This window comes from Nyctibius grandis, chromosome 24 (assembly GCF_013368605.1).
Source record: "Nyctibius grandis isolate bNycGra1 chromosome 24, bNycGra1.pri, whole genome shotgun sequence".
NCBI classification, from domain to species: Eukaryota; Metazoa; Chordata; class Aves; order Nyctibiiformes; family Nyctibiidae; genus Nyctibius; species Nyctibius grandis.
In genome coordinates this window covers 7,207,252-7,235,093 of record NC_090681.1, presented here as the reverse complement: position 1 = coordinate 7,235,093, position 27,842 = coordinate 7,207,252, and the positions used below count along the sequence as shown (strand labels likewise).

The window sequence follows — 27,842 nt, the reverse complement described above, 5'->3', positions numbered from 1 at the left end:
TCTCATGAACTAATGGGATGCTGTAGTGTTTTAGGAGGAAATTAAAACAAGCGGTAGCCAAACTAAAAAGAAAAAGATAATGCCCCACATTGGTGGGGTTTTGAAAATGTAAAAAATAAAAGCTGACCTAGATTTTACAAGTTTTAGAACTCATACCAATAGGATTTCTGAAAGGCTTGGCCCCACAAACATAGCTAACTGCTATGAGCAAGTCCAGCAGGAACAACATTACTCATAGAAAGCACGACACCTAAATACATGGATTTGCAGGGTCATGCCATAATGATCCTTAAATTGTACAACTCTGCCCCTTCAACTTCTGGATCAAAATTCAGAGTAAAGACCTCTGGGGACAGGAATGGCTAAGAAAAGGCTGCCAGATATTTTGGTTCAAAAGGAGATGGGAGCTGTATTTGTTTTTTTTTTTTTCAACAGACATATAAAAACATTTGAAGACAGATCTTTAAAGGATATTTCACTTCTCCAATCTTGGTATTACATCTGGTTAGGACACTGAAATTTTAAAAAGACGATACTGCACATAAACAGTTTCTGGAGTTCGTAACTCCCACCCTCCCTCAAGAAAACCCAACTCAGATCAGTAGGGAAGGGGTTGGCTTCTTGCCCGGCCATGCCTCCTTTGCATATTTCTTCTTCTTGGGTTCATTCACAGCTTCAGGATTAAAGACAGCAGGGTTTGGAGCTGGGTTCATGTTAACGGTTGAGGGCACAACAGGAGTCAAGTCCACATCTGGGGCAAGATTGGGGTAGGGCATTGGCAGACCACCAATGAGTGCTGTCCCATGGACGCCATGCGATTGGGAACCTGCCTCATTGTGAGTTGGAGGCAAACCACCATATAATCCTCCACTGTAGGGAAAGTTTTGCATACGTCGTGATGCAGAATCATCTGTGGTCAATGAGCCTGCATTCTCCATCCGTTTTTTCTGTAGACAAAGTATTTCAAGAATTATTCAAAATACATGAAACGAGCAGGCTATTTAAACTGGATGCCAATGCCATGTTCCCCAAAAAGGCACCTAACCATCCACATATAAAGTGATTACAGACCATGTCCCAATCTTTGTCCCAGAAGATTTCTTCTGTCTTTCCTTGAAAAATGCTTAATAATAAACTCTTAAAGGTGCACAGTGCAGGAAGGGGGTGATGGAAGTTGAAGCTCAGGTTTAACTCAGATCAGGTCTGAGCACCTCTTTACCTCCTGTACACGCTTGCCAGTCTTGAGCTTGTTCTGAACACAAGACCAAGTAGGTCTTTAGTCAGTAACAGACTTTCCTCCCCTCGCCCCAGTAAGAAACTGCAACTTCTAGATCACTTGGGTGATTTTGTCTATCTCCTGATCATTTGAATCCTCTCCTGCAGTCTGGGTTTATGTAGAATTATCCTTTTCCACGTACATTATTTAGTGTATACCAGCAACAAGTGAAATTGTTATTACACTGTTGCTTAGCTACCCTGAAGTTTTGCAAATCTTCCCTACTCCTAGCATATTCAACTTAAATATAGCACTGGCAACACGCTCATCTTGGAGCAAAGTCTAAACCCTGCTAGTTCTAGTAGACAACCTTATGAAATTGTTAGCACTTACAGTACTTAAACAAACAACATCCCATTTTTACTTTTTATTTTCCACACTTCCCACAATTTTAACTGATGGCTAGAACTACCATACTGAATTCCTGGAAAGTGTTTCTTTTTGAGAGGAAAAAAAAATTGCCATTGATCCCATGTGTTATTAAAGAAAAGAGCTAAAGCTGGATTTGAAGGGAAATGGTAAAATCTGCTAAAAAAAAGATAATTGTGAAACATGAACATGACTTTTGCTTAACAACAAAACACTTTTCACCATAGAACATTGTTTCGAAGTGTAATTCATAAAGTAAGTTCATCAATGTAATGTATTAATTAGAAAGTTGGGAGTTACTCTGTACCTTAACAGGGACTACTGCTGTCTGTACCATGTTCCTGAAACGCCCAACAGAAGGGTCCACATCCTCTGTAAAGGCAAGAACAGTGAAGCCTTCAGTAAGAATACAAGAAAAGACAGAAGATCTGTCAGGTGAAGGAACCTATATGAAGAATTGCTACATGGACCTTCTCAACACCAGTGCTCCAGCAGCACTCAGTAAGCACAAGCATGCTGAAACAAAGAGAGGAGCTAAGGGGACACCTAGTGGCTTTGTCCCAAGGTGGGTTCATCAGATATTCTGGTAAGAAAAGCTTCCACTCCAATGGAGCATAGGGAAGGGGAACAGATGGATGGGCAGTTTGCACTGATCAGACAGACCAGAGTTCTGGGCTGAGAGCTGCTGCGGACAAGGCACTGCAGGTGCTCAAAGGCACAACAGCTAGCCCCAGAAGTCCTTGGGAGACGTTGAAGAAGGAGTCAGAAGAATTCAGTGTAGAGTCTCTGAAAGTGTGAAAAAATTATCTTTTTTGTCATGCAAATAACTATTGTTTACATTAGGATGTTCTGAGCATGAAATTACACCAGCTTATAAATTAAAATGGTTATTCTGGGTGGTACACCCTGCCAAATGAAACTAGCGCCAGACTATATTTTAAAATGCATGCTCATTAATAAGCTACTTTTATTAATAGGGATATTATCTATATAAAATATTATTAATAGGAATGCCATTAATACAAAACAGCTAAAGGAGAAAAATGACTAATTAGGAATTGGATACATCTTCAGAAGCATCATTTTGAATGAGGATGACTTGTTTCAGATATGCAGACAAGTAGCAAAAAACCTCTGAGCTTGAGACAAATATCCATTAGGCAACAGGTAAGGAAAGCATTAAGGGACAGAAAAAAACCAAACAAACAAGTTCAGTTTCTATTTAGATTCTAAAGAAGGCAAAAAAAAATTTAAACCACTTTCCTCCTTTTGGACCAATGAGATTTTTCCAACATCTCATAGGATTTTGAACGATGAAGTTGAGTGTGATATCCCTGTCCTGCACAAATCATGCAGTTATTTTACAGGCAGAAGAGAAGAAACAGAGTTCAAAGACAAGTGAGACACGTGGCAGCTTCTCTGAAATAGCAGATCCCAAATACTGACTGCCAATTTTCTGTTCTCCTTATCCATATGCAGCCATGAGGAATCCCTGTGAGACTACTGGACAGAGGCCCTCAAGGGCATCGAGTAAAGATTAAAGCAAGCTACTTACCCGGATTGATGATTTCATCATCATCACTAAATGTCACTCTGGAGTTCTTCCGTTTTCTCTTTGGTCTCTGAATATCCAAATTTCCTTCCTCAATGGTCAGTGTGGAAATTCTTTTGTTGTGGGCTGTATTAAACTCTGTCAGGTTCTAATGACAAATGTGGAGACGAAATAGTTTAAGCAACTAATGTATGACGTCTGATTTAATCAGATGATCGTGCGTATCAAAAGGGTGCAGCACACTGTTTAGTTTCAACTTCAGACCCCTGGGAAGAAAGAGTGCTCCAGTGCTGGAACAGGCTGCCCAGAGAGGTTGTGGAGTCTCTGACTGCAGAGATATTCAGAACTTGACTGAGCACGATCCTGGGCAACCTGCTCTAGCTGACCCTGCTTCAACAGTGGGGCTGGACTAGATGATCCCGAGAGGTCCCTTCCAACCTCAACAATCCTGTGAGTGCCACACACACTGCTTTCCCCCTCTTCACTAGCTAACTGTAGGGAACGGCAGCATTCACTGTTATCTGGCAATGGGGAACAGTGTGGGAAATCACCCCTGACCTGGGGTAATGTTAGTTGGAGAACGTGTACTCCCTGGCAAACCTTTGTGAGAAGACCATTGGAACAGTAGGATTATTAGATGACTGATTCTGGGAAGCAGCATGATCACAGGCTTATCATGGCTGAATGAGATGGTTTGTGCGTATCTGCCAGCTGAAGACACCTCAGACTATCTTCAAGGCCAAGAAATTAAGACCCTGAACCTAACTGAACAAGTGGGGAACGCTATCTGTTTAGCTGGAAATGCCATCTGGGTACAATGTGCCGTTGTACTCACGTCAAGTTCTGTCTCCTCCTCTGGCAGGCCTAGCAAGCCCTTGAGCTCTTCATCTTCACCGCCCATTTTCTCATCTCCTTTGACTGCTGATGGCAGTGTCTGAGGCTTCTCTCGCAGAGTATACGCCCGTGTAGAAGCGCCAAATGAAACTGTGGAGTCGATGGGTATCTGTTGGGGTTTGTGAGCTTCCAAACGGATATGACCCAAGAACGTGCCATGTGCTGAGAACATGAAAATGCAAAATAGTCTGTTAGTCGCCAGCTTGGGCTCACAGTATTTGAGTTCAAGTCTTGAGAAGTTAAGAAACTGTACATGGTTGCTCCGAGATACAAGTCACTGAGGTACTGCTGAAACGTTAGCCATGTACATTTTACCTACCATCTCATGAACTAAGATAACACACATCAGAAGTGCCCAAAAGGCCACAGAAATAAATGACAAGCAATATTTACTTTCTGGATTCTTGTAGGTCCCAAAGTACCATGTCTGGAATCATTCCCTCAGTGGAAAAAACTATGGCAGGTTTTAGATCTTGGGAACCACCCTCAGAAGAGAAAGCTTCATTAAAATTGTGAAGGGAAGGCCAAATCACTTCCCTCCTCTCCTTTAGCCTCTTAAGAGTCTAGAAATGTTGTTTTAAACACCGAGTGAAGCAGATGTAAGCTGACTGGAGCAAACACTCCTTTGCTCCCAACCCTTGCCAGTCTTTCACTAGGATCCTAATTCAGATCACAGTCATCTATCCACACAGTGCAAACAGGAACAACAACAACAAAAAAAAAAAAAAGGAAAAAAATGTCTCAGATTCAGAAATATTTTAAACACTGAAATATCGTACTTCTGTCTGGTTAAATGTCACACTACTTACTGCTGTTTAGATCTATGAGGAAAACCCTCTTGAGATGTTTGTGATAGACCAAGGCAGCATGGACCCGAGAGCAAGACTGGTGGTCAATGGTAAAATCGCACAGATCAGGATTTCTCCCAAAGAGATAGTATTTCTTCTCATCAATGATGAGTTTCTGAGGTAGAATATCAAACAGAGAAGCATATTAGTCTCCTATAACCTTTTGGATCTTCCTGAAAAAATTCAAGAACATGAACAGACAGAACAAATTCAAAACAAAGCATCAACAGCTAATCAATATTCCAGTTTTGTCTGACACTGTTAAATACAGAAACTCAACTCTTCCCTTTGTAAAATCAGAACAGCTGGATATGGAAGAGTCCCAGTTATTCCCTTCTTTAACAGCCAATACAAGACAGCCTAGCAAGGACAGTAACTCTTCAAAGCATGAGACTGTCCCATACAAGAGATTCTCTCTCACATCTGCTCCCAATGATTTTTAGACATTCCTCGATGCAGATGACCTTGGGCCTTGTCTAAGCCAGGAAACTATGCTAAATGATCTCCAGACTGATACAGAACATCAAAATTATATTTCTGTATAGAAATGGACATACAGGAGATTCAGACCTTTATAATAAAGGTGTAAAAATATATTGAATATGTACTGTGATATGAATCCATATTAGTCAATTCAAGTAAACCATTCATTTTAGGCATTTCTTCTTAGTTCATCCCTGTTCTAATCTCTTTTTCAAACAAGACCTTACATACTGTAATACCGGTTACATAAACCATCTCTGAAAAGCAAAGGAACACGTTGACACAGTCCTACAGTGCACACAGCGTATTTCTATTAACAGACAATGCTGTTGAAAGGAATTCCTTGTGCCTAAATGCTGAAGTACCTACGCAGCACCGCCTTCTTTCTCATTGTATTCCAAGATCTTAATCTAACATGTGCTTTCTTGCTTCCAGCTGCACAAGTCAAAGGCTGGAAACACATTACAGATTTGTTAACAGATGGCTTCTCCTGCTTTTTGAAACATTTACCAAAGCCCACACTTTTCAACAGCATGATCAAGGGAATGCTAATGATACATTCTCCACCAGAAAAAAAAACAGATTTTAGTTCAGGAAAGGATTTCTCCCATCTCCCTCCTTGCGTTCCCAGCTATACAATCCTCTCCTCCACTGCGCTGCCACACATCTGAGCCAAGCTTTCAGCTTGCAAAGCACTTTTTTTGCTGCATTACTCTTCTGCTGGTTTAGTGGCCTGGACCAGCTTGCCTTTGGTCATTTGCGTATCCCAGCTGGCTCTAGTGAAGCGATGGATGACACGCACGAGGAGGGTGCGATGAGGAAGGACCTCCCTTCCTGGCAGCAGCACTCATGCCGATCAGTTGTTTGCTCCTCAGTTTTGCCAGCTGTACAAACCACACGCTCAGCCAGAAAGAGCCAATCTATCAGACTAGTTACAGGTAGTTGGTTTGGTTTTTTTTTTGAGCTATCAGAAAGACTGACACAATGGGCATCTAGACAGTTACTTTCTCTGTGGCACTACCAAGTAATACAGAAAACGAGGAGATAGCTTGGAATAAGACATAGTATTTACATTCCTCTGCCTCATCTGCAAGCATAAAAATCACATGGATGTTATTTTCTACTACAAATCACCTTACAAAGTTACATCTATTTACCTGCCCACGAATTATGAACTTCAAGGCTTTCAGCACTGCTGCATTCAGATGTCACTTCCCCACTGATTTTTTTTCAGATTTTTCCCCCCAAGATGTGTTCTACATTTTTTAGGCTGGATTTCTCATCGTTCTGCTGAACATTTGTCCACCCCCATGCTGCAAGTTCTCATAATCTAGTATTCAGTAATAAGTATTTAATTTATTTCTGTATGTTTATTCTCTCTTTTAGGTCACTAGAAGAATTAATTGAACAACTCAACTGCATACTAGTATATATCATGATGACTTTACAATTAATTGGTCCCTTAGGTAATAAGCTGCTAATGTCTTATTCCCAGCTAACTCCAGGTATACATTTTAAGCACGATTTCATGAGAGTAAATGCTCCGTGAAATCTACTGACTTACATATTTTGGCCTGCTTTCTTAAAATAATAAGATTTAGGTGATCAAGCTGTGTGTCTATCTACCAACTCCCAACACCCACTACTAAACCTAACAACTTCTCAACCAACTGGCCAATTTCAACCAGTACTACAAGATACTAAATTTCAAGAAGTTCTGTCATTCTGTCTAGCTGGTTTTTTTCACTTCATCAGTACCCTCAGTGATAAGATAGGCTGGCAGAAAATCCACAAGAGTGCCAATACTTAAACTACAAAAAAAAAAAGATCTTCTTTGTGAGTCCATGTCTCATTTGATAAGACAGGAATCACAGCTTAATTAGCAATTCACCTCCAAGCACATTATCTGGTGACAAATGAGGTGCAAATGCAAAATGCAAGTGATTTTCCTCCAATTGGGACATTTAAAACATGCAGGTGTCTCCTCTGAATCTGTTTGTGTCTGGTGGGGAATAGCACACCTTGAAGCCTCAGTATAAGTCTGATAAAAACCCCCGAGAAATCAATACACTGAAACAGTCTCCTGGATTCTCCTCTCACCTGGCTACTTTATATCACTTCCTTTCTCTTTACAAATGCTGGTTTTCACAGGACCTTCCCCTCAGAATTAGCCAGAAAGTATAAGCCACAGATAAAGAGCTTAAACTAGTGCGTGGTTTCCTCAGTCCTTTCTGGTTTAATATTATTTCACTTATTTTAATTCCACCCGTAAATAGATCAATCTCCTCCCTGTACATTCTTCACGCCAGTGTACTTTTGTTACGCCTTTTCCTGCAAGCCTTAATCAACAGCTATCATCCCATTAGTCTCACTGATATTTTCCCTTAAGATTACAGTTGTTTCATCCAGCTATGGATCGGTGAATACCACACTGGTATTCAATACATCTTTTGAGAAATGCTGTTTAGGTTTTCTGGGGATTCAACTTCATTGCAATGGATTTATGTCCAATATTATGCAGTACCTTACTCATTCAGTTCAGCACTTGGAGTCTTCCCAAATTCACAGAATCATCGAATGGTTTGGGTTGGAAGGGACCTTAAAGATCATCTAGTTCCAACGCCCTGCCACAGGCAGGGACACCTTCCACTAGACCAGGTTGCTCCAAGCCCCATCCAACCTGGCCTTCAACACTGCCAGGGAGGGGGCAGCCACAGCTTCTCTGGGCAACCTGGGCCAGGCTCTCACCACCCTCACAGCAAAGAATTTCTTCCTCAGATCTCATCTCAATCTCCCCTCTTTCAGTTTAAAACCATTCCTCCTCGTCCTGTCACTCCATGCCCTTGTAAAAAGCCCCTCTCCAGCTTTCCTGTAGTCCCTTCAGGTACTGGAAGGTGCTAGAAGGTCTCTCCAGAGTCTTCTCTTCTCCAGGCTGAACAGCCCCAGCTCTCTCAGCCTGTCTCCACAGCAGAGGGGCTCCAGCCCTCTGAGCATCTTTGTGGCCTCCTCTGGACTCGCTCCAACAGCTCCGTGTCCTTCTGTTGGGGGCCCCAGAGCTGGACGCAGCACTGCAGGGGGGGTCTCACGAGAGCGGAGCAGAGGGGCAGAATCCCCTCCCTCGCCCTGCTGGCCACGCTGCTGGGGATGCAGCCCAGGGCACGGGTGGCTTTCTGGGCTGTGAGCACACATTGCCGGCTCATGGTGAGCTTCTCATCAACCATCACCCCAAGTGCTTCTCCTCAGGGCTGCTCTCAATCCATTCTCCGCCCTTTGTACTAATGAATTCTATGATTCCACTTTGTAAGAAAGACGAGCACTAAATTTTCCTTTTATTCTGTGTATTTGAAAAAACACCCTGTGCAAACACAACTCTGATACAAACAAGTGGATCTTCAGAAGCTGATTCATTACTCCACGTTTCAGCTCCGCAAGCAGTTATCTCACAATTTCAAGTACCATAAAAATTGGTCGAACAATTTCTCATTCTTGTCCACAACTAAAATCAAAAGAAGTGTCCCGTAAGTTTTCATGTGCACTCACTAATGCACAGAACAACTGACTTGATGGCATTTCAAGAGATTTTGCAAGGACACAAACGAATCCATAAATTGGAAACATTGCAACAAATCATCAACAGAAAGAATAATTCTATTGCCTTTACTTCAAGATAAAGTTTCCAAAATTTTCTGTGCCTCTGAGTTATAACCCAGTGTCATCCTTTATACACTGAGCTTAAACACTTCATGGCTTGTTTTAATGTTGCACTTTTCAGACCCAGCAATCACAAGGTGTACCTCAGACCTCTGCACAAGACCTGGGATACGGATGGCTCGGTTAGTATCAAGTGCTCAGTAATCCACAAGATTTCAGAACGTTCTTTTTTGGTTGTTACTGCTGCCTACTGTAAAGACGAAATTAAAAAACTATTTGCCGTATGTTCAAACACGGAAACAGATGGATCACATTCAAATGCTGTTAATTTGTTGCACAGTTCCCATACACACACAGAGTACATCACTTCACTAACACCACAGTCTAGAGGACTTACGTCACAGAATCACAGACTGGTTTGGGTTGGAAGGGACCTTCAAGACCATCTAGTTCCAACCCCCTGCCATGGGCAGGGACACCTTCCACCAGACCAGGTTGCTCCAAGCCCCATCCAACCTGGCCTTGAACACTGCCAGGGAGGGGGCAGCCACAGCTTCTCTGGGCAACCTGGGCCAGGCTCTCACCACCCTCACAGCAAAGAATTTCTTCCTCATATCTCATCTAAATCTCCCCTCTTTCAGTTTAAAACCGTTCCCCCTCGTCCTGTCACTCCATGCCCTTGTCAAAAGGCCCTCTCCAGCTTTCCTGTAGCCCCTTCAGGTACTGGAAGGTGCTAGAAGGTCTCCCCAGAGCCTTCTCTTCTCCAGGCTGAACAGCCCCAGCCTGTCTCCAGAGCAAAGGGGCTCCAGCCCTCTGAGCATCTTTGTGGCCTCCTCTGGACTCGCTCCAACAGCTCCGTGTCCTTCTGATGTTGGGGCCCCAGAGCTGGACGCAGCACTGCAGGGGGGGTCTCAGGAGAGCGGAGCAGAGGGGCAGAATCCCCTCCCTCGGCCTGCTGGCCACGCTGCTGGGGATGCAGCCCAGGACACGGGTGGCTTTCTGGGCTGTGAGCACACATTGCTGGCTCATGGTGAGCTTCTTGTCACCCATCACCCGCAAGTCCTTCTGCTCAGGGCTGCTCTCAATCCATTCTCCGTCCAGCCCGTATTTATGCTTGGGATTGCCCCAACCCACATGCACGACCTTGCACTTGGTCCTGCACATCCTCTGCTGAACCTCAGAGTACTTGGATAGCGCACTAGCAATGGCTGTTAACAGTGCTCTGCATGACAGCAAAAAGAACCTCGTTTAGGTTATCAAGAGAGTTGATGGTAGTAAGAGGGAATCAGGATGTTTGCACCACCCACTTCCCCAATGTGGACAGAGACCCCAGGCTTACAAAGCCAACCTGGGCCTGCTGCAGGTCCAAAAGCTTTGGGCAGCACAGCCTCAGAGCCTGACACCACCAGATCGATATTCCTGACTGTCAATTTATCAACACCAAATTTGTTAATCCACTGCCAAAACCAATGGTGCATCCTCAGCTTCCATATGGCATTTTGCTGCTTTTTTTTTCAGTCCTGACCAGGACTCCCATGACAGACGTTTGCCTAGCACGTGAGGATTAATTCAGCAGAGAGCTCCATATAAATGTTCATCCTAAAGCTCTCTCTCCATGCTCAAAAAATCCAAAAGAAACATGACAAGAAAAAAATCATCTCATAGAATAAGTCTCCCAGGTGGGAAGGCTGCATTATGTTTGGCCACCTGCCACATACCAAAAAGCCCAAAGTCACTGCCATTTGGCTTTGCTCACTGAATCTCATTACAGGGCCTGAAAGAAATACCAGAAAACCCAGTGCCAAGTACAGTCCTTACCCCAGATGCTGCTGCTAGGATGGCAGTGAGAAGGCTGAGCTGAGAAGCACTCCTGCTGCAGCCCTCTGAACTTTGAAAACGATTCTTAACACGTAACAGTACCATGAGAAGCAGAATACATGGTCCATGGTTTGAAGACAAATGGAATGCAAAGGGTTTGAAAGTGACAGTGAAGAATAGCTCCAACGTAGTCCGAGTAGCTGCTATGAACCAACTCCGCCACGTATTGTACAAACTAATGAGCTACTCTGAAGATACAGTGAATGTGTGTTAGTATCTAACTCCTTTCAAATTAAAGCTGAGCAAAGATCTCTGTCAGGTCAAGACTGGCTTTGCCAGTTTTCTGCGTCTTTAAATCCAAAGCAAGAGCATGCTCTCAAAACAGCCTGTAAAACCATCAGTAAAGGACTATAAAGAAAAGTCTCATTTTACTGGTTTCTGGCCTGGGAAAACACAAGGTTATTTGTGAGCTACCTATTTGTGACATCTCTATCTGCTTTCCTACGCAAAGCATACTCTGGTAACTTAACCAAATTTTAAACAGTAAGTCTCTCCTGCTAGACACCAGAGGGAACACTTAATACTGTCTGATACTCCTGTGGTAGCATACATTACAAACCAGCCAAGATTTCAAGCTACCTAAGTCTTTCTTGATCTGAGTTCTTAATTTGCCAAGTTTCTGTTCAGACAAGTTGGCTCAACTTTGCAAACTTTTGCTGCCCAGATGCAATTCCCTGTTTCAGTCAACTGCAAGTCAAGAGTCTCTCCACAGCTGAAATGCATTCACTGGCTTGGGTCCTCTCTGTCAACCATGGTTTTTTATTTACTACTTTTTGATTGGAAAATATTTTGAAAAATCTGAATGTTCATCAGTACAATAATATAAGACGACCTCTAGTTATCAGCAGTGACAAAATATAAATAGAGGACAAAATATGAAATAGAGAATGAGGTGGTATATATCAGACAAATTCCTTTGCTGCACTAAAAAGAACTCATTGTATCTGTGCTAACCACAGCACCGTTCACAGATCCAGAACATGGAATGAAAAAAACATACTGTATTTCATACTGTAGGACAGGGCAACACTCCTGTAAGATACACAATCCCTACTTAACCTTACTGTAAAACAAAAAAAATAACCCAAAAATATGACAAGTATCTCGAACAGGCAGTACAAAGTGAAGAGTTTTTACTCTTTTGTATTTGAGATTTCTTTGATTTCTTTCTCCATGTTATTCAAGTTTCTGCTCCTGAAGTTCCTAAGACAAGGTGCCTTCTGGCTGCAGCCTGATACCTCCTATATAACTATCTGGTAGGAAACAAAAATGTCAACTTCGGTCCAAAATTAAGTTTGGAAGAAATAAGGCTCTGCAAAGTATCGAGTTTCCCTTACAAACATTTTATTTTTTCTCTGTCTTACTGGGACAGGAATCAAAGTGTCCTTGTTTGCTAGCTGAGCACTGCAGTTCTGTATCCCTTCAAACAGCGCACCTAATCGAAGATAACTGCTGGAAGCACTGAGAAGTATGAGACAGCCTCAGAGCACAGGCAAGCGAAAATTCACTTCATGCTGAAGTTTCAAAGTAAAACAAACGGGTTTTGAAAACAACAAATATGAGAGAGAAAGGAAATACTTATAAGTAAGAGTGGAAAATGCTGGGAAATTTTCTCCTGCTGGTGCCTAAGTATACGGTATCAAATACATAGAAAACCTATTTTCATACCTCAATGAGTTTGTCTCCTTTGACTACATCCAGATGTAAGCCAGGTGGAGGTTTCCCTGCCCTGGAAAATAAAGAAAGGAAAATACAGTATCAAAATATTTAATAAAAAGTTTATTAGTGTTTGAGCTAATACTTTATTAGAGCTACAGAACAAACCTACACAATTGTAAGCAGAATTATTTTGGGGAAAATATGAAAATCCCATAAATTTCTTCTCCTCCCCACAGATTCCTTCTGACAACACATGAATTAATTAACACATGTTAATAAAATATGATTTTTTTACAATAAGAGTTAAGCTAACAGGACATGAGGCATTTCAAGCTTTACTTCTCCAGGTGAAAACCAGCTAATTTACAAAATGAACAGAGCAGCTCCTAAAAGAACATTCTATGAGGCCACGAAGAGGCTAACAACTAGAGAAGGGGACAGACTGGGATTGTTTCCTTAAGGGCTCTGTTTCCTCATGTTACCTTCAAAACAGCAGATCTCTACCCTTAGCTGCTGAGAGGAACAGAAACTTCTACCATCCTTTCCCTCTAGGACTGGTAATGGCAAAAAACCTGAAAGGGGCTCTACCAACACCTGTAATATTATAAAATTGTTGGTCGATAGCCAGTGTTCCTCCACACTCACTCCATAATCAAACTTTCCTACCAACACAGTAACACAGAAGAGACCACAGCATGAGATGGCAGAGGGATCCCTGCCCTACACCAGTACAATCCCCCTCCACCAAATTCTCAAACAAACAACAGCTCAACTCCTCCAGCCCTACAGCTCCATCCCTGCTCACCTCCTGTGAAGCAGATCACCAGACACCATTATTCCCACCTGGGCAAAGGGAACACAGAGGCACGTGGGCCTCGGCAATGCACAGCAAAACAACGCTAATGTGTAGGAGAACCCATGAGAATTAGCAGCATCAAAAACATATCTGGTATTTACAGTGCTCAAAACCAGGACACCACTGTGGTATCAATACGCTGCCCTTCACTATGTAGGATCTTCGTTGACAGCAAATGGTCTTCTTCTGCTCAGATCTCTAACAATATGCATCTCCAGTACTTCTTCACTGATAATAGCACTGCTGCTTGTCTCCATGGCTGGACCCACTTTCTAGGCAATAGCAGTGACCCAGTTCTTGGCTACGCTGCTGCCCTTCTGAAGAACAACCGCAGAGGAGATCACATTCCCGTTTCCTGAGCAAGCCAAGAGAACAGCGACAATGGGCAGCAACATTCTCTCTCTCTCATTCTTCTCCAACTGTGGCTGGAGAAGAAAGAAAGGTCACTTGTAATTGAAGTTGTTTGAGGGGATTAAATATAGATGTTCATGTTTCTGGGATGTGCCTTACGATTTGAAGGTTTCTCCTGTGTCCCCAGGTCAGCTGGTTACTATGCACATGCTCTCCTAGATAACTTCACACAAGAACACAGTCCTCTATTATTTCTACTTCATTTCTTTCTCAAGTATTGCACAAGCATTTTCCAGTCTTGCTCCAAATCCATTATACCAGCCTGCCCAGATCTCTCTCTGGTCCTTCTCAAATATGCCAGCTGGGGCTTTCACAAGTTTTCTTACCAAGCCCTTCTACCGTGGATAGTACCATCCTAACAAGATGGATATGGTTGATGTTGATTCTTATTCTTTTGGATGAACAAACAGCAGCAGCAAAAGCAGAGGATGCAAAGCTCCAGGGCAACCTGCTAAGATGGCGACTGCTTCCTAGAACTAGGATTATGGTGGTGTGGGGGAAAGACCAGCAAGTAAAAATGCTCCCAAAGAAGATACATAGTCCGTCTGATGAGCTGATGAAGGACTGACTCTTCCAGTCACTCCAGTACAGCTAGGGGACCACCTCCTCTTAAGTGGTGCTCTAGGATCATACAGCCAGGCTACACCTAAGTCTTGCTGTCTCTTCCTGTGCTCCTCTCAGATCTCAGCTCTCATTTTTCATTAAAAGACAGGTTTCATTCATGGATTCAAGTCCACTTCTCCGTGTTTCCTCTTTCTGCCTCTGGCAAACTTGTTTTTCTCCATTCCACTGAAATTGCCAAGTTCTAGTTACTCTGTCACACAACTTTTGATAATTTTCACAGTGCCTGCCTTACTTTGATCAAACAAAAGCCGCTTCCCCCACCTTTTTTTTTTGTTTTATTCCAAACAGGTAAACCTTTCAACAAATTAACTCTATAAGCAAGTCTGGCCTCTGCTTTTCTTGTCAGTGATCTCTTCCCGGACGCTCAAAGATCAGCCTGTCCTAAAAACATTTAAGCGACATCCTCAATGTACCTGTTAGGACACAGGAAAGCTCCCAGGTGCTCTGGCACAACCCCTTTCCTCTTCTGTAAACTGAATCTTGTCTGATGGTTATCTTCTGCCATAAACAATCTCTGATTTTTCAGACCCCCTCTACTTTTAGTTTCACCCTTGCTGTTATTTTTAAGCTGCTTTTACCTTCAATTTTTATTTTGAACACAGAAAAAACCCAGCAGCAGCATAAGACAATGCCTTCAGCTACGAATTAAGGTGCTTGAAACATTTCTCGGGCTTCTTTTGCACTGAGAACCCTTTGTAGACAGCATTTCCCCTATCTACCTATGCCTGCAAAACACTCAACATGGTAAGGCTGTAAATACTGATTATGATACCATTAAAACAAACTCAGAGAAATAATTTCTGGTAGAAAAACCATTTGGAACAGATTAAATCAATGTCACAGCTTAGGCTGCTGAAGTTAGGTTCCTGAAAAGCCTTTAAATGAAAAAAGTAGAAAGATTTTCCAGTTTTATATTCAAAACTAATTAGTTCCAGAGTCACCAAAGATCAGAAGTAATGGCTGTATTTGGAAGTATCAACAACCCCTCACACGCTCTGCCCTATCAGATCTCTCACCTCATGCATCAAGAAGTAAAACATTCTCTTGCAACAACTACTAGAAGAAAGTTTGTTAGAAAGTGGGCACTGTGCTGTTAGGAGAGCAGTTTTTTCCCTTTATTTCCAATATTTTTTTTAAAAAAAAGTCTCTCCCACTGTAGCAGGACGCTCTGCCTAGGCGGGGGCGAGATAAGAACACGGTCTTGAACTTCACCCTACTCATCTGGTGGAAAACTACCCAACACGATGGGGGTCACGCTGTCCATAGTGCCAAAGGCCATTAGGAACCAGCCTGACTCAGCAACCACACGGCCAGGATGTGAAGCCTGATGGTTCTAACATGAAAAATAAAGGCATGCTGAGGTAGAAGGGTTAGCTTAGCCACAAATGACTGACAGTCAATCACTTTATACTATAAAAGTCTAGTCCCATTTTTGACCAGCGGGAATTCCAGCACACCCCACAGAGGAGTACGCTCTTCCTCCCTGGAGTGGGGACATCCCTCAAGGTTACCCCTTGAGGCTGAGCGAAAGAGAGTTGCCCATGGTCATCAATACGGGTGAGTAACATCAATCTCTATAATTAATTATCAAACTAACTTTGAACTATTCTTTATTACAAGGTAATGATAATTAATAACAGCTGTAGCTCTGACACCATGCAGTCGATATTCTGATTAAAGTCCTTTGGCCTAATCTTTAATTATCAATTATAATAATATTTTTACTTTATTTGCATATCTGGTTTGCCATCTTTAACCTTACAGGACACCTACTAACTAATATACTAAAATATTCATTAAACTTAATTTTCCTACACTGTTCTGAAGGATGGAAAATTACTTGAGGTCAACAGCCTCTCCCTAAAACACAGGGACAGCCAGGCTTAGCACTGCTCCAAGACAAATGATCTCGCATCAGAACTTGGCTCCAGCACAAACGCTTGTGTGTGAAAGGGAGAAACAAGCTGTTCTGTACCTTCCAGACGGTGTATCACAGTCCCCACTGCCTGAACATCTTCTGCTCTTTACAGGTCAGCATTCTGCAAGTGACCTTAAAACAACAACCGCGAATGGACTAGTTGTTAACAACCACTAGTTCAGTAAGTCTAACTGAGACAGAGTGGGATATCAGGAAAAATTTCTTCACCGAAAGGGTTGTCAAGCATTGGAACAGGCTGCCCAGGGCAGTGGTGGAGTCACCATCCCTGGAGGGATTTAAAGTCCGAGAAGATGTGGCACTTAGGGACATGGTTTAGTGGTGGCCTTGGCAGTGCTGGGTTAATGCTTGGTCCTGATGATCTTAAAGGTCTTTTCCAACCAAAATGATTCCATGATTCTATGATTACAGTATCATTAAATGAATTCTCTGGATCAGAGAAGAGGTGAGAGGGCATCCCAAACTAGAGCTTTTCTTCACTAAGAATGAGTCCAAGGAACTCAAAGAAGTGTCAGCAATAGAAAGTTTATAAGAATTGATAAAGAGAAGTAACAAACTGCAAAACCAGATGGTATTTAGCCCACCATTCTAAGAGATACAAAATACCAGTTTTCTACATTAACAGTTTAGCAATCTATTGCTTAAACTATTGTCAGTGTCAGAAAAATGAAGGTATCAACTGATGATGCTAATTTTAAAGTGTATTTCAGGAGTGATGTGGAAACTACGTGCAGTAAAGTCAAGTTCTGACTGGGAAACTGGTAGAACAGAACAGAATATTTCAGTTGGAAGGGACCTACAATGATCATCTAGTCCAACTGCCTGATCACTTCAGGGCCTGGAGAACACAAGGCTCTGGGGAGACCTTCTAGCAGCCTTCCAGTACCTGAAGGAGCCTACAGGAAAGCTGGAGAGGGACTTTTTACAAGGGCATGGAGTAACAGGATGAGGCAGAACGGTTTAAACTGAAAGAGGGGAGATTTAGATTAGATATTAGGAAGAAATTCTTTGCTGTGAGGGTGGTGAGACCCTGGCCCAGGTTGCCCAGAGAAGCTGTGGGTGCCCCCTCCCTGGCAGTGTTCAAGGCCAGGCTGGATGGGGCTTGGAGCAACCTGGTCTGGTGGAAGGTGTCCCTGTCTGTGGCAGGGGGGTTGGAACTAGATGATCTTTAAGGTCCCTTCCAACCCAAACCACATTCTGTCATTCTGCCTGTGTGATACCATGGAGAAGAGATCAGCACCTCCCTCTCCACTTCCCCTCCTCAGAAAGCTGCAGAGAGCAGAGCTGTAGAAACTGTATTACTGAGCAGAACTAGCAGACAGAGAGGAACCAAATAATAGCCAGTTCAGAAGAGTCATCTAATCCACACTTCAGTAGTCAACAGTACTTATCCTTTGGAAACATGACAATATATGGGGCATGACAGTTCTTCCAATGCCAATGAAACATTTTTCTTGGATTAAAGAAAGATAAACCTTGGGTTGAATCACATCTATTCTGCTCCTTTCAGCCTTTGTAAGAATCCCAAGACAACAACGACCACACTGAAAGAACGTCTTGTTTGACAGAATACAAGTAAGCACTGAAATAGTTTCTGTTCTACTTAAGATGAGTTGAATGTCCTGGGAAAGGAGTTAATGTGGTATCTGGATAAAACTGATGTTTATTAGCCAAACCAGCTGACCTCTTGCAAGAGAAAGTGGGCATATTCACGGATGATGACAAATGAGGAGGGAATTGAGACTGTTGTTCACTACCTGTACAATGGATGGGGAGTTATAAAATGGACTGTTTTCGTACTCAAAATATTCCTAATGGGATGTTGTGGCTTTGGGTTTGGGGTTTTTTTGGTGTGTATTATTTTTGTTTTTTTTTTTTTATTGCAAGCTGAACTTTCATTAAAGCAATACTCTTCAAAACTTGCATACAAGATGTGTACTGTCTACACAGTGGTCCAAAAATACTGTATTCATGTTCCTTCAGACCATTTCTCACGTAAAATGAGCGCACTATTTAATCAGGAGAGCAGTGCTACTTCTGTATGACTTCAAGAACTCTACTTATCTTCCCCATTCCTGTGGAATTGTATCAGACAGATCAAACTGACAAACCCAGAGTAAGTTCTTATTTTGCAAAAGGTTCCTATCTCCCATAACCAGTATCAGGTGCCTCACACAGGAATAGTCTCCCAGTTTCCAACAGTTACCAACTCAAGGGCTTCCTAAGCCATAGTTGCTATCCGTTTAAACAGCTCTTTACACAAATTGCTCTAAGGAGCCACGTAAACTTAATGAATTCACAGAATCTTACACAAACGATTTCATAAATCACCTACATAGAGCTGAAGCGTGCTCTCCACTGTTTGGCCACAAATCCGCTTGCTGTTATTTTCATTTTGCAAACTCTAGTTCTTCCCCTCAAAAGGACAGCAAACACTCGTCTCCTACAGACTTTCTGTTCGCTTTTCAAGACACCCAACATATCTCTCAGTTGTTCCAGTCTGGAGAGGAGCCTAGGCTAACCATCTGTAGTACAGCTTCCTGGATCTTTGACTGAGATAACACTTCAAAATAATACTTCACATGTTTTTTGAAGAGGCAAGTAGTATCACACAATCTACCTGAATTACGGGAGACAACCAAGAAGATGTAAACAAGGCTATCAGTACACTAGACTGGCATTTTTAAAAAAAGCTTTTGGCAAAATTATCAAATGGTCTTATGGAAATTAAGGCGTAGTGGGGAAACGAAACACTAGTCCATGAGGGAACGTAAATGATTAAGAGTCAGGAAAGAGCAGGGCTCTGCCAGGGCTCTGTGATGTTTATACGCAGTCTGGAAAAATAGAACCAACACACAAATGAGAAAAATCACTTATGACAACAGTTACGCAGGAAACTCAAATCAGACTACAATGTTGCAAATGAATCTCATGATACTAAAGGGATCTGGACAGATTAGACAGATGGGCCGAGACCAATGGTATGAAGTTCAACAAGGCCAAGTGTCAGGTCCTACACTTTGGCCAGAACAACCCCATACAGTGCTACAGGCTGGGGGAAGAGTGGCTGGAAAGTGTCCGGCAGAAAAGGACCTGGGGGTGTTGGTCGATGGTGGCTGAACATGAGCCAGCAGTGTGCCCAGGTGGCCAAGAAGGCCACCAGCATCCTGGCTTGTATCAGCACTAGTGTGGCCAGCAGGACTAGGGCAGGGATCATCCCTCTGTACTCAGCACTGGTGAGGCCGCATCTCGAGTAATGTGTCCAGTTCTGGGCCCCTCTCTTCAAGGAAGACATTGAGGTGCTGGAGCGAGTCCAGAGGAGGGCAATGAAGCTGGTGAAGGGTCTAGAGGGCATGTCCTATGAGAAGCGTCTGAGGGACCTGGGATTGTTTAGCCTGGAGAAAAGGAGGCTGAGGGGAGACCTTATGGCTCTCTACAACTGCCTGAAAGGAGGGTGCAGTGAGGTGGGAGTCAGTCTCTTCTCCCAGGCAACTAGCGGCAGGACTAGAGGACGTAGCCTCAAGCTTCGTCAGGGGAGGTTCAGGTTAGACATTAGGAAAAATTTCTTCTCAGCAAGGGTCATTAGGCATTGGAATGGGCTGCCCAGGGAGGTGGTGGAACCATCATCCTTGGAGGCATTTAAGAAAAGACTGGATGTGGCACTTAGCGCCATGGTCTAGTTGACGCAGTGGTGTTAGGTCAAAGGTTAGACTCGATGATCCCAAAGGTCTCTTCCAACCTAGTTGATTCTGTGAACTACTGCTTGCAAAAATATCCTGGGGGAAAAAAAAAATCTGCACCCCTGAGTGCTAGTACATGCTAGAGAAAGACCACCTCAACCACGCAAAGACAACCTGGAGCTCCAGGCTCCTTATTGCCACTCAGGTAAGATCTAGAGCCATGATGACTACGTTCAGAAAGAACCAGAGGAACGCTCATCAACAGCTGACAAAGCAAAGACTTCGTAAGGAAGAAACTATAAGAATACAAAGTTTTCACATCTTGAATGCTGTATTAGTTCTAGTTCTCTTGTTAAGAAGAGCACAAGGATGATAACTAGTATGGATGGCTTCATGCAAGGGGAAAAAAAAAATAACGAAGTACATAGCTTCAGAAGCTTGGAAAAAAATAGGCAAGTATCCATTCCCTTTGTCCTTTTAATGAATGCTACAAAACTCGTGTATTCATTATTTCTTGAAACACAAGAAGCAAGGAGCCCTGGATCTGAAAACAAGGCGAGTGCCTTTTCCAACATTTGCATAACTTGTGGAAAGCACTGTCACTCAGTGTTGTGGAATTAAACTTAACAAAGAAAAATTAGAAAATTTGTGGAGATTAAGTCTGGTGTTAGCTGTTAAATATGCCCACCCAGAGTCTTCAGCTCACAAAACCCCTTTGTTTCTGATGGCCAAAAGCCTAGAGCACATACAAGACAACTGAATACTTAAGGCTTATGCAGAAGTTATTGGTCACTATTATAATACGACAGGAAACGATATGGGCCGTTGTTGTCAATTAGTATGGCTGGTTTTATCTCTTTTCTATAGAAAAAAATGAGAATAAAGAAAGATCCTCCTCTTACCAAGATGTTGCTTGAAGATAAAGTTTTTGCTGATCTTGTGCATCAGTGATGGAAATGAGTCATATGCCTCTCTCAAAGCACACTGTGCACACCACAGAAACTGATACCAAGCTAGCACCAAAATTTGTTTAGATGACTTAATTTCAACAATCTAAGGAGGGATTATGACAAAGTTAAGGTCAGAATCTTTTGGGTAATTATTTTAGCTCGTGCAGAATGGTTTCTTCCTATGTGGAAGAAGAGGGCTGGATATAGAGCTGATCAATAATTCTGATCCAACCTTGTTATGTCTGGAGAAAATACGATGGTTGGGGCATTTGAACTTTGAAAAAAAATGCAGGTTGATGGGAGGCATTTATGATTTCCTCTCCTCTTAGAAGCATTAAAATCATTCTTACCAAACCTCCAGTTGTAAGAAATACAGTTAAAAAAAGCTTGCGGTTCAAACTTGATGATTACAGACCTTTCCTGAACACACAAAAAAAATTGCACTGTGTTTTAGGAGTATTTTATGGACGATTTCTGATGAGAAACGTGGCTGCTTCAACTGAACAAAGCATTCCATTTGTATTAAAGCATTTGCCCAACTTCACCTTGGCACTGTTCATGTTTTCTTGTTACAATGCAGTTCCACACAGAACTAGATTTTACTGGTTCACTCTGGTTCCCTTGGTTACTTACTCAGGAACAAAGTCTCCATGGAATACAGCGAAATTTGGAAATTGTATACAAAATTTAATTCCTGAGAGCAAGGCCATAAATATTCTATTAGAGAGAACTACAGGTTTTAGGATATCAAAAAAATGAATTCAAATGGCACTGAATTAAACAGGAAAATGAATATTAAGTAGTGAGCAACAATGCAATAATTATTTGATAAGAGCAGTCCTACATTTTCAGAGTGAGAACAGGTATGTTGGAAGTGTAGTTTACCTGTAGAAATCAGTGGAAGAAAAGACAGGACTGTAATCTTTATCCTACCAGGAAGCTGTTCCAAAGCCTTGTTATTCTGACAGTTTGATTTCCATCCTAAATTTTTGATCAAATCCTTTAATTTTCATCCTAAATTTTTTGTTCTTTCCCTTCAGCTATAAAAAAAAATCCCCCATACTATTCCTCTTTAAAAATACTTTAGCCAGTGAAAACCAATGTTGCTTTTACTTTAACAGACAACTAACGCTCTGCTCTGTCTCAAAGGAAGATCACTGTTTCCCCACCAATGACTTTTCCCACTGTACCTGTTTCAGTTTGATTTGAGCTTTATTAAGAACAGGTAACACAGACTATGCATTTTCATCAGTGCCTTCTACAACAGCACTGACGCTTCCCTACCTTCCAAACAGATATATATTATTACACACCAAGTAGACTATTAGTCTTTTCATTTATTTTTGAACAGTTATATGTTACTATTGAGTGATTAGCCTATATACTAGTGTTTATGTCCTTTCATTTCTGAATATAAACATGTGTCCTTTTACTTCTGAATAGTGAGTTTCTGGCTTTAAGAAGTTCTTGTTCTTAGTCCCTATTTTCCACCTTACACTTCTGCATTTTATCTTGTTTCTACTGTTCTGGTCTTCAAATTATACAAGAAAGACTCTGTGTTGACCATGCCTGTGTCACTAACAAGTATTGTGATCACTTTTGTCAAGGCAATTAATAAAAAAACCCAATCCAACACTAAAAGGGTGAGCCCACAGACCCTATTCAACTGCTATTGCCTCCTCAAAGTCAACTCCTTATACACTCACAGTTCTTGTATGAACTCCCTCTACTGCTTCCTAAAATGATCTTTTCCTGTGTGGTCTGAAATAAACAGTCTTGAAGAAAGCTGGTTCATCTCACAAAGTCAGCCTTTGGCAGACACAGTACATCTACTTGCCTGCCTCGAATAATTAGTTCCCTCCCAATATAGTCTAGCAGGTGGACATGGTAAAGTTCAGGCTTTCCCACAGTAGCTACAGGTATGGATTTGTTGACCTTATGGAAGACACCAACTGCTTAGAATGATTAGTAATGAAATATTTAAGAGGGATGCTACAGAACAAAAAAAAATTTCCAGCATAGCTTTTTAGAAGATTAAAATACCTACAAGCAAAAATGCTTTCTTATTAGAAACAGAAAAACGTGTTTCTTCAGTTTCTTCACCTTGTGCTCTACAGGCCAGTCCACTGCTCTGGGCATTACATCAGGATGATCCTGTGAGGAATTTGTAGAGATTATTTCTGCCATTGATGGCAAACGCTCTACTGCAGAACTACAGAATAATGGGATAAAGCAGGGACAGATAGTCAAGAAGAGGAAGAAAAGCCCAAGCTCCTGGAAGCAGCATACTGAATAACAAAACCAAAACATTTCAGAAGAGGCCAAAGCCATTAATGCTTCGGGACATGATGCTCGCTAGAAGCACTGAATAGCAGGACTGAAGTTTTACAAATTAGCTGATGGTATCTTCGACAAGGCTAAAATTCAATGTTGACATGCCAACTGGGTTACAACAGCTACATCCAGCTGAAACGCAGCAGCCTCACTGAAGTAAGTCCTACTCGGTCTAAAGAGAAATTTCCAGTTGTAGCTATTAAGGACACAGACAGGACAACTTTAATTCTATCGTGTTAGTTTTAAATTAGGTCAATTATTCAGGTTTCTAAATGTGGACTCAGAAGCCTAAATTCAGCCACTTCCTAAAAATCTTGGCCTACGTGACTGCTGTACACACCTTCATACCCAACTTCAAGGACAAGGTGGAATTTCCAGAACTCAAAAGCTCATCTCCAGAAATTTGTGCAAAATCATTGCCAGGAATAGCTTGTTCTTGGCTCAGAGAAACTGAAGAGGAATGATTGTTGCCTTTAAAACATACTATTTCAAATTTATGTACATTCCAGAACAAGCTTGACAGCATCAAGGTAGGTGTCTGTCTCTTCTCCCAAGTAACAAGTGATACAAGAGGAAATGGCCTCAAGTTGCACCAGGGGAGGTTTAGATTGGAGATAAGGAACAATTTATTCACCAAAAGGGTTGTCAAGCATTGGAACAGGCTGCCCAGGGCAGTGGTGGAGTCCCCATCCCTGGAGGGATTTAAAAGCCGTGTAGATGTGGTGCTGAGGGACATGGGTTAGTGGTGGCCTTGGCAGTGCTGGGTTAATGGTTGGACTCGATGATCTTAAAGGTCTTTTCCAACCAAAACGAATCTATGATTCTATGACATCTCAACTAACGGTGTGTCAGGATAGAGAGTAAAGAAACATTCACGATCCCAAATGCAGGTTAAACCAGGACAAAAGGAGAGACAGGCAGTATCCATTAAACACCTGACGGTCACCTCAGAACTACAACCCAGGTCTTTTGTATCTCACGGAAATTACTTTTACTCACTAAAACCACCTCAGAAGGAATGCAAAAGTCTTAATAAAACTAGGATATGTAACTGTTATCTAAAGACATCTTCTAATCTCATGGTATGGCCAAATTTTAATCCACAGAAAGTATTGGCAACATCTTTATTCCAACTTTATTCCAATTCTAAATGCGTAACCCATGTCTTGACAATACATATGACGAAATTACAGTACATGCATAAACAAGTATTGGCATAAACAAGTACTACTAAGACAGCATTCATTATTTTTCATCTGTCTTGACCTAGTTTAAGTGTTGGAAACACAGGAAAAGAAAGAATATTTTATGGACTATGAAGAAGTAACCTGTAACAGCATAAAAAGTAAATCAAAGCCAGCACTTAAAACTGATGAAAACCTTGCATTTCATTAGAGAAGTCTTTTCTGGAAACTGGATGCTAAAACACTATACACGTTAGGAAAGAACAGACACAATGGTGGAGGCAAACCTCAAAAGCATGGGCAACAATTTAAAGACAAGAAAAAAAAAAATCTATTTCTGCTGATTATAATTAAGATATATTTCTCATATGATCGGTGTTTGCAGTCCCCGAGGCAGCTCTACTTAGAGGCACGAAAATAAAACAGATAGGTAAAGACTATGATTTTGATTTTAATATAGGTTGATGAAATTGAAGATAATTCACTACAGAAGAAGCTGCTACTGACCATGAAGCCTCTGTGTAACTCCATGTTTTTTCATCACCCAAAGCTCTCCCTACAAAGATCTACACCACTACCTGTACAGAATACTTTCAAGTGCTTGCTCAAGACATCAAGGATCCTGCAGGATATGTTCACACTGAGACTTTCTGGAAGTCAGAGCTTCAAATAACAATATTGTTGGTCCAATCCTGCTCCTGCAAACCATTTTCACTCTGGAGAATCCTACCTGTGAAAGACCCATCACTTAATATCAGAACTGTGTGCTCTTTGGTTTGCTCTGAAAGTAATAAATCCTTTAAAACTGTGAGCAAGAATTTGTAATTTGGTAGATGCCAGCAGAAGTCATGTAAAGCTTTAACATGAAACATATTCTACTGTTTTTTGCAGACTAAAAAAATAAAGCAGAAGTAAATAAATCCACCTGGTAGGAGAGCTCCTCCCTCCGACTGGCTGAGGCAGTGGAATACCACCAGCCATAACTACCTAATGCCTCCCATTTCTGGATGCCTTTTCATCAGAATATAAACACTGTAACTGGAAGCTATCCACATTGGCTTCCTGCTACAGTTGTGGGGGGGTTTTTTTGTGGTTTTTTTTGGGTCTTTTTACACTTATGAAACAACAGCTTACCTGTTTCAAAAGCAGCGTTAAAGAAAAACGTTAAGTTTTTCCACACAAAAATGCACCTTTCACCGATATTAATTGCCACATCTACGCACAACAATTTGCCTGAGATCAAATTGTATCAGATATGCCTTTCACTACACTGGAATACACATACAGCTCACCCAAGCTCAGTCTCTAAAATATACAATGTGCATATGTACAATAGAGGTACACGGGAAAATAAAGAGCTTCCTTAGAATGCATAAGGAGAGAGTCCATATACGAGCTTTGCTTTACCTGAGAAGGATTTTAGAAGATTATAGTAAAAGGACATTCAAGTTGCAAAAAGCGAATTACCAAAAATCTTAGAAATGTCAGAATGAAACAGGCCCTGGCACCTGAACATGACCCCTTACTCCTGGGTGTGAGACCCTGGCCTTGATCTCCCTGCCCCCCCTTCCACCTCACTGCTCTATCATTCAGCGCAACGGATTGTGCTTCAAAACCAAATCAGGTCAGCACCAGCACGGTGAAGAAAGCTGTCTGTCTGTCAGACCCTGCCCTGTTTGTAGCAGATGCCAGGAAGTACACAGTTAGAGAGGCCCTCATGGTTATAGTCGCTACAGTTCTCCCCTCCAGATGGTATTTATTTAGGAATTCTTCTGCAGTAGCATGCAAGTTACTGAAACGAAGCATTTCACAAGTTATACTTCTCCAGCTATTCCATCTATAGCTTTCAAAGGTAGAAGTCATTCAAATTCACCACTGAATATAACACAAGTTGTGAACACGTTTGTATAAAAACACTAAGAAAAAAATATTAAAGCTATGATACTTCAAATTTCAAGTTGAACATTCAGAAAGATGATCTTTCGAGGTCCCTTCCAATCCCTAACATTCTGTGATTCTGTGAAAGTACGGACACTGAATAATTTTTGGCTTTATCTGCTCTATTGTGTCATCATTTTATGGAGCACCATCTTGTCTCATATAGATGTTTGTTACTGTGTACGTTCAGCACAATTAAACTAAAATACCTGAGCAGTTCTTTTCCATGAGAGAGTTAATGGTTTTACTAACTAAAGCAGGCACTTATAAAACAGGTCAAAATTAAAAAGCATATTCAGTAAGCATCCATTCACTGAGCACTATCATCAAACCACTGAAAAGTAGGGACCTGTAGTAAAAGCCAGATGACTATGCAATTAAAGACTGCAATCATGCGTGCACACACATAGCTAGCTCATACAAATATACAAGTGCTTGACTTCGCGGCTGTAACACTGTGTTATTTTCTATGCGATTTACAACATAACTGCACACATCCCCTGAATAATCAAGGCTCTGGCATCCAAGGAAGACAGTACAGCAAAGATCTATGTAGTAACGTATCAAAAAATTCAAAGCAAATGAAAGATGGCCCCAAGTAACCTAACCTAAGGCCCTGCTTTCAACAGAAGGCTGGGCCAGATAATTGCCAGAGATCCTTTCCAAGGGGACTTTTCTACGACTCTAAAACCAGCCAAATTCACGGTCCTGATAGTGCTTCTCCACCGCATCACTTTGCCCTGACTTAACTCACTATAATAAAACAATCCAGACTAGTTTCAAGATGATAGATTTCTCGTACTGAGCAGAAAATTTAATTGGTGCTACATCACATATTCTGTTTAAGCCCTTGGGAAGAGCCACAGCACCTCCGGGCAGCGTTCCGAGCCTCAGCCAGCGCTGCGCTGTGGCCCTGAGCCGCCCGCACCCCCGAGCCTGGACCCCCCGACAGGCCCAGCTGCAGCCGCCAGCCACCGCCCCCGCGGGGTCAGGGAGCGCAGGCCGGGGCAGGCGGCCGCAGCCCCGCGGCCCTTCCCGCCCCGTGCTCCCCACGCACACCCCGCCAACTCCGGCCCCCGCCAGCTCCGGCCCCCGCCGGGCGCGGCCCCGCCGCCACTCCCCCGGCCGGGCGGGCACCCGCGCTCCGCCGCAGCCCGCAGGAAGCACGCCCCGAGGCGAGCGGCCCGGCGGAGCCGCCGCGGCCCCGGCCCGGCCCCAGCCCGCTCACCCACCAGCTGGGGCACTCGAAGAGCGAGAGGCCGCCGCCGCCGGCCGAGTTCGCGTTCGCCGCCATCTTGCAGCTGCCCCATTCAGGCGGG

At 42.4% G+C, this 27,842-nt stretch overlaps 1 protein-coding gene and 1 non-coding gene across 2 annotated transcripts; both read right to left on the bottom strand.

Moving 5' to 3' along the window:
* Window positions 1-383: 383 nt before the first annotated feature.
* Window positions 384-27,842, bottom strand: PPP1R8 (protein phosphatase 1 regulatory subunit 8). Its single transcript, XM_068417804.1, is given in 8 exon segments — window positions 384-644; window positions 647-947; window positions 1,953-2,017; window positions 3,201-3,345; window positions 4,033-4,253; window positions 4,901-5,054; window positions 12,620-12,680; window positions 27,756-27,842. Coding segments are annotated over 8 exon segments (1,158 nt in total). The 5' UTR covers window positions 27,818-27,842; the 3' UTR covers window positions 384-495.
* LOC137673353 (small Cajal body-specific RNA 1) lies at window positions 9,107-9,272 on the bottom strand. Its single transcript, XR_011049726.1, has one exon. It is a non-coding gene; the product is annotated as a small Cajal body-specific RNA 1 (non-coding RNA).